Source organism: Atractosteus spatula, chromosome 7, assembly GCF_055471065.1.
Source record: "Atractosteus spatula isolate fAtrSpa1 chromosome 7, fAtrSpa1.hap1, whole genome shotgun sequence".
NCBI lineage: Eukaryota > Metazoa > Chordata > Actinopteri > Semionotiformes > Lepisosteidae > Atractosteus > Atractosteus spatula.
In genome coordinates this window covers 48,197,512-48,205,189 of record NC_142712.1, presented here as the reverse complement: position 1 = coordinate 48,205,189, position 7,678 = coordinate 48,197,512, and the positions used below count along the sequence as shown (strand labels likewise).

Genomic DNA, 7,678 nt, shown 5'->3' with positions numbered 1-7,678 from the left:
TCTTGACAAACGCATCTGTTTATTATCCCTTTATTTTAAGCATGGCATCTACAACCGTTGACCAGAAAGGGGAAAAAAGCAAACTATACATCTTGTCAAAAATAGTTCTTAGTTTACATAATGTACAAAAATAATAGTATCTACCCCTTGAAAAAGATGAAGTTGTTTCTCCCGGTAATTGGGGTCCACGCTGCAGTCACAGCAGCAGGGTGTCCAGGAATCCGTTCACAGTCTTTGTCTTTCATAAACACAGATGTTTCTTCCAACACGGCCTTCAGGAACGTGAGTGTGAAAGACCTCTGTCTTTTTCACATATTGCTTGACTTCCAAAAATGAAGAAATTTCCTGGAAAATGGGGAAAAAAAAAACATCCATCCATTTTTCTAACCACTTTATCCGGAGTGCAGGGGATCCAGAGCCTATCCTGGCAACTAAAGGGATCAAGGCTTAGTACACCCTGGATGGGTTACCCGTCCATCAAAGGACGCACGCACGCACACACGCACGCACGCACGCACACGGGTCAGTTTTCCCAGTTAACCTACAGTACCAGTGTGTTTTAGGATTGTGGTAGGAAATCAGAACACCTGGAGGAAATCCATGTGAACATACAGACTCCACACAGATAGTACCCCAGCTCTGAAATTGTACTGAGGGCCCTAGTACAGCCAGGCACCAATGCTAACCACTGTGCCACCATGTTGCAATAGGAAAAACCTCACGATTCACTGCCACAAGACTAAATAAAATTCCATTAAAAAGGAACACCTGTATTCAAGCGGTGCGAATTGCCCTAGAGTTTAATTCTAAATTGTCTCCTGATGTGATCCGTCACTGACGGGATATTTGCATGACATAATGACACGTATTTATTATTTTTATGCCTACAAAAAGCAATTATAGTAATTATTTTGTGTATTTCTCTGAAATTTTCAAGCACCACATACAGATAAATCTGTAGTTTATGTTCAAACACTTAATGCAATAATGTTTACAAATTTCAGTGTAAAACCATTAGAATAAGGTAAATAAGTACATTGGTCTACAAACTGTTTTTCTTGATCAATTCAAGGTATAGATGCCACTAATGTTAGACTAAATATTTAAACTTCATTGACCATCTAAATCAGATTTCCATATACATTTTAAATTAGCAAGTAAATGATCAATTCCAGTTTGTTAAATAAGTCCTAAGGTCAAACCCGGAAGGGCTACAGCTCCTCCTCCCGTTGTAAAGCTCCCGTTTTTCATCTGTACACAGTTGTGTAAAACTGAGATATTGAATCTGCAGACCTGATCATTCTGTTTAAGATGAAATGGTACGTCTCCTACCTCTGTCAAGACATCAAAAAACACCAGATGGGAAGGCAGTGAGGCCTCGTTGTGAAAAGCAGTTTTCAGCCAGCCTTCTGGGTCAGCAAAGAATAAATCTGCCTCATCCACGTAACTTTTATTTCCAGTCAGGTCTGGTGGACATTGCAGAATTTGCATTTTTATAGGGCAGTGGATATGACTGAAAAAGATTGAGCCAAACCGAGGTATATTACTACCTGCAATACATCTATTTAAAGAAAACTGCTTATTCCCTGTAAAGGCCGTGGCAACACAGAGGCCATCATGGAAGCATAGGGCACACATGCCCAACCCATTACAGGACATATATACACACAGGGGACAATTTAAAGACACATTTTAACATGGTAAGCATTTCTTCATGCATTGGGTGGAAACTGGACTGATCACCAAGTGGAAACCTGCATGTACGCAGGAGAACCTCCATGCAGAAGGTGTCCCCTTCTAGAACAGAAGCCAGGATCCAACAACGTTGAGGCAGCAGTGTCAATCACCAATTTTGTTTTATTGGAATATGCCTACCCCAGTTTGGAACTGTCGATTTTTTTAGCTTACTTTTAGAAAATGCTGTACCCACGCTAGGAGAATGAATAAGTTCTGATAGGCTCCTCCAGCCTACCCATTCATTAGAACCCCCTACAGTACCTGTTGACATGCTACAACCCGCGTAACCATGTACAGGAGGTTCAGCGCTGACATCATCACAATGCTGCAGGCACTTAGGAAGTTGCGGAGGTCACCATTTGTTTCACCTGGGGCTGAGAAAACCCTTGACTTACTAATTTCAGCCTTGCTCCAGGCAGCACTGAGCCAGATATGCATTGCTTCTTGGGGAATCTTGCTCAGTTGGTTACATATGCGACACAGGCTGAAACTCAAAACATCTGAATCAACTTAACCTCTCCTCTGATCATAGAACGTAACGGCTGAGAGCCTTTTCAAATAAATGATATTAGATGAATAAATTCAGACAGATAATTGTTATGGTAGAATTATGCTTTCTAAGGGTACAGTTCAAACTGAATGTGTAGTGAAGTTGAAGTAACTCTACTTCACAGGATTGCAAGAGTTTGCTTGTAGGCAAAGGACTCTACAGAACCTAATGGCTCACTTGGCTGGAAGGCAGGTTACCTGTAGAATGGAGTGGAGTGGCAGGGCATCAGGAAGTACACAAAGGGCTCAGGTGTGGAAGAGGAGTGCTTGCCCTCACAGAGGGGCTGAATATGGCTCATGACATCCAGGCTTCCTCGCTGATGAATGAGTCCTGTGTACAGAGCTGGCAGGAGGTTTGACAGAAGCAGTAAACACACTGCTGGCCTCTTCCAGGCTTTCAGGCTTGCCAAAGAAAAGCCTTAAAGGACACAGAAAGCACACTTAAATTACCTTGATCTACTGCAGTTCTCGGACATGACTTTAAATTTAAAGAATCAAGCCAGCACACACACAGTTTGCTACAGTAAGACAAACGATAACCCTTAGAAGAATGGCTGATTATTACATGATGAACAGCGCCACTTTAACTAGGCTGCTTCTCGAGTTTTGTCTTGTAATTTAAGATCCCAAAGCCTCAGATCCCGATTTAAAAGCTCATGATTTCCTCTTGTGTTCCAGTATATTTTGGTGGCATTGCAGGTTGGATTCTTTCAGCGCGGTAAGGTACAACACTTACCACAAAACACCATGCACAAGGGTAGCACGGGATAAATGAACCTGAACTCCTTGTGTCCCAGCAAGCTGTAAACAAGCAAAATAGAATTACATCAGCTGTCTATATGAAGCAACGAAATTAAAACTCACTTAGCCCTATCCAGCCAGGCAGTAGGAAGATCTCCTCCCATTATTTATGACAAAGAGGTGAGGATCAACGATAGTCATTCAATTAGCGATTCAAATATGCTAGAATGCATTTACATACATACAAACAAAATGGTTCATGTGGAGCAGACAATGATGAGAAGTCAGCCTTTCTTAAAATCCTAAAAGTTCAGGTTCATAATTTCCTCAATGGCTAGACTCCTACCTGTAAACCAGTATTGTCCAGATGACTGTTACCAGCAATATTCTGTATCGCTGTGGAGCCAATGTACATCCATGAAGGAAGAAAGGGAGGTGTGGGCCTAGAACAACTGGGAATCCTTGTGTCAGGTACCAGTGCCAGGGATGAGACCCGTAGAACTCCGCCACATTGTGAAATACATTAAACTTCAGGAAGTTTAGCTGGACCAGGGTCCACTGTGGGGGAAAGAGAAAATCAATAATGACTGAAGGTACACTGAAATAATGCAGTGCTGCACTCTGAGGTTTAGCAGGCAAAGCACATGAACTGAAAAATCACTTTTTACCTTGCCATAAAATATACAATCAATTACTATAGAAATTCCAAGAGTCAGAACCCTGCAAAGAGAAGGAAAGAAATAAAATACATGTGCCATTATGTTAGACTTGTAGTGATACAGTATGTAAGATTGTATCTGATTATACATATAGAATGTACTCACCCTACAGGCAAGACATGGTGTGTTACAAGATTCAGTTTATCATCTTCTCTCAAGAAATGATATCCCAACAAAGGCAGCCACACAATAAGAGCAGTAGGACGAATTATGACTGCCAACGCCACCAGAGCCAAGTATTTTGAACTGAAAAGAATGCAAAATAATATTATACACATGCAAGCGGCGTGTTGTCTGGCTACAACAGTTTTGTCCGATTGTGTTTTTAGTGCTCTGGAGTTTGGATCGGAGGACCAATATGAACTGAAACATGCCTGACCTGTCCTGCACTTTTGAGCCATGGAGAGGGTAATAGTGGAGGGCCAGTGTGGTGAGGATGGTCTCCACAGTGTTTGTGAGGGTCCGTGTACAGCAGTACCATGTGAACCAAGAGCAGAGCTGCGAGACAAACTGTAGGAGGAGAAACACGAACAGCCCCCGCCCCCCCCCCAAAAGAAAGTTATCCCCGCTATTAAATCATTTCTCTCTTCTGCAATATTTAAATTTCTCCATTGCTTCCACAGTGGAGAAAGGTAGACTAACATTTGTGGTTCCACAATATGAACACTATTTTAATTTTGAGTTTTGTGCATGAATAGATCCCTTCTTACCACCCATCTGGCCACTTCCGAATGCTCCAGTCCTCTGATCAGGGAGTACAGCTTTATGTCTGCCAGTGCTGCCAAAAAGGCATGTGCCAGACGTGGCAACCACACCTGCAGGTATACCCAGACACAAGGAGACTCAGAGCCCTGTAATACATGCATGCTCTGGACATGCCATAGTTTCAATTACAAAGTTTAATCCATTCATCCACCCATCCACTTTCTTAACCACTTCTCCCAGTTCAGGGTTGTGGGGCAGCCAGAGCCAATCCCAGCAAACAATGGGCACAAGGCAGGGTACACCCTGGACAGGACGCCAGTCCATCGCAGGGCACACACAGACACAGACACGGACACACATGTATTCACACCAGAGCTAATTTTCTTTGGGTAAAAAAACTGTCTTTGGACTCTGGGAAGAAATCAGAGAACCCAGAGAACATACAAACTCCATGCAGAGCAGAAAACCCAGTGGTCATTCTTATTCTTATACTTATTATTCAGATAGCGCCTTTAAAAGCAATCACATTACAATCCATAAAAGAACATATCACTAATAAGGTATTATATCATTGATAAGATTAAGAATGACAAAGATGAAAACACAGCACAAGCAGAACATAATACACCATAAAACCATTCTTAGGCAACAGATGTTTAGGAAAGAATTAAAACCATCCAAGATGGCTGAGTCACTGATTTAATTTGGGATGACGTTCCAGAGATTTGGGGCACAACAACAAAAGATCATGTCACTCCCGGAGTTTAGCCAAACAATGGAGACACACAGTTAACCAGAATCAGCTGAACAAAAGTATATGGAGGGGAGTGAATTGATAACATATAGACTGGGGGTAAGCCAGGTACAGTACAGCCTTGAACAAAAGCACAATGGTTTCAAAACCTGACAGGTACCCAGTGCAAGGCCTCCAAGACATGGATGATATGATCATCTCCAAATTCTAACTTAAATTACACCAACTTCAAATTCTACACTCAAACGTGTTGAGTTCTGAGCATCCTGCAAGTAGGGTGTTAGTAAATCCCTGAAAAATCAAACACAGTTCAGAACCAATGTGAAACCAGTTTTTCTGCTACTGACTCAGGCTGCATAGAACATGCATCCTAACATTATTTTTAAAATGAAAAAATATTTTTACAACATTGTGTATGAAGTTCGAAAGTTAATACAAGTTGGAAAATCACTTCTAAATTCTACAGTTCGGAATAAAAACTCCTGGTTGATAATTAGATTATGAAAGAACATTATGAAATGTTTTTTTTTTAATTGTACCTCAAATAGTTTGGAATTTAGGGGGAGTCTGATATTGGGATACACAATGAAATGCATAAGAATGTTTACATTTTAAAATAAACCAGTAAAGATTAGATTTAGCCAATTTCACTTAACATCTGATGCACACTCATCCTTCTCTGTGATAAAGAACGCGGATTGTCCAGGTCAATTGAAACTTGTATCACCTTACCAGCAGCTGAACAGTGTCGTAGTTTAGAAAATGCAAAATTTTATAAATGGATGCAAAAAAGAGAGGGTACAAGTAGCTTCTTATTCCTTCAGTCCATTCCCATGATAGGTATCCATATCTGACGATATTAAGGACTTCTAAAAACACATCGCATATAGTATGACTTCTCTCCTGGCAGATTAAAAAACGGTGGTTTTAGTTAACACTGCTGTTAAAATTATAGGTCAAGCCAGAATATTACATTAAAAAAATTACGACAGATGAAGAGCACCAAAGCCATTTGTATTAGTTTTTAAGTTTTCTCCTCAAGTATATCAGACACTAACCCAAACCAATTTTCTAAAACGACGTCTACAATTAGTCATCGATCAATCAAACCCGTGGCTATTTTTTACTTTGCTTAATTCTACAGCTGACTTCATCAGATATAATTCACGACCAACACTGCACTCTTTAAGGATACTTGAAAACCAGCTGGTGTGCAACTTCAAGAGACTGCCAGTATTCATCGGGAACAAAGCTTGACTGGACCAGCAGGCAGTTAACAAGGCGATATGCCACAATAAAGAGGGTCACATTGATACCGACTCCAAATAAACCTTAGGAAAAAAGACAAAATACTTGGTGAGATGACTTTACAATAATCTTATTGGAAAAACGTAGGGTGGGTGTGTATGATTCACGGAGCTAACCTTTTCAGCATTATTATTATACAGTCGGTATTGGTTGACCGACAATTATACTATAGACTATAGTGCTATGTCTTGAGTTAAACTGTTCTTATTTCGACTATGTATTCCATCTACAGTAGAAAAACAACCTAATGATGATCTTACCATTCTGAAATTGGACATGCGCGTCCTCTTTGCTATATAGTTTTGATTTTCTTTTCCTGAGTTTAACAGGCACAGAGAGTGCCGATTTTCTGTTAAGAGACAGTCTGGCCCTAATTCTTTCCATTTCTTCATAGACAAGGTTCTCTGACAGTATGCAATAACTACATCGTTTTAGCGGAGTGAAAAGACATCTGTATTTCTATGTTGTTCTATTTCTTCCGTGTTTAGACAGGACCGATGACGACACATCGGGACAGGAGGGAGGCAGTCGGAAAGCTCAGTCGAGGACCTCTTGCATTTTGCGTTTAAATAATATAATTTGCACTTATTTAACAGATCGATAAAATGACTCATCCAAAAACTGTCTGGTTACGTCTGCAGCGTTTTGGCACAATGAATGAAGATGATGACAGAAAAGAAGAACGTTTCTGAAAAATACAAGTAGTTTGTCCTCTTTGCTATACCGTACACATCTCTTCTAACAACCGGAAGTGTTTGCAGTAGGTTTGGAAAAGTAGCAGGCTTGCTTCACGCTGCTAGCTTTAGGAGTGACTTTTAAAAGCAGGTGCGTTTTTGTAGAAATAGTTGTTTATGCATTAACCGAAATATAAGTAGGAGTAAAATATGAGTATTGTCATTAGGATATGCTTCAATGCAACATGTTCCTTTTTATTACAGTTGATAGTTCTCAATGACAATGTGACATTCTGAACTGCTAGTTACAAACACATCATTCTTTTCTTTAAGGAGTAAAGAGCATTTTTCTTTTCCAAATCACCTATAGTTTAAACGGGTTTAAATGAAATGTATATTAGACTAAGACGAAAACTTGAATTTGACACTAATTTCATATTAAAAATATAACAGCCATAACTCTTCTTAATTTCGATGTTGTCTTCGTTTTC

At 40.2% G+C, this 7,678-nt stretch overlaps 1 protein-coding gene across 1 annotated transcript; it reads right to left on the bottom strand.

Moving 5' to 3' along the window:
- Positions 1 to 13: 13 nt before the first annotated feature.
- Positions 14 to 7,008, bottom strand: pigb (phosphatidylinositol glycan anchor biosynthesis, class B). The gene is made up of 12 exons (XM_088920626.1): positions 6,774 to 7,008; positions 6,401 to 6,536; positions 5,938 to 6,055; positions 4,457 to 4,561; positions 4,126 to 4,256; positions 3,852 to 3,992; positions 3,696 to 3,747; positions 3,374 to 3,585; positions 3,023 to 3,087; positions 2,485 to 2,704; positions 1,333 to 1,513; positions 14 to 345 (listed from the first exon to the last, which is right to left on the bottom strand). Exons 1-12 carry the CDS (start codon positions 6,895 to 6,897, stop codon positions 226 to 228), a joined length of 1,605 nt encoding a protein of 534 aa, XP_088776752.1. The 5' UTR covers positions 6,898 to 7,008; the 3' UTR covers positions 14 to 225.
- Positions 7,009 to 7,678: the final 670 nt, after the last annotated feature.

Bases quoted from the DNA above. Each gene is read 5' to 3' on its own strand.
- pigb (XM_088920626.1), bottom strand. From the start codon at position 6,897: ATGGAAAGAATTAGGGCCAGACTGTCTCTTAACAGAAAATCGGCACTC. The intron at 3,088-3,373 runs GTAGGAGTCTAG...GCTTGTTTACAG, and splicing joins TGGACAATACTGGTTTACAG to CTTGCTGGGACACAAGGAGT. The intron at 2,705-3,022 runs GTAAGTGTTGTA...GTGTCCTTTAAG, and splicing joins CTTGTGCATGGTGTTTTGTG to GCTTTTCTTTGGCAAGCCTG.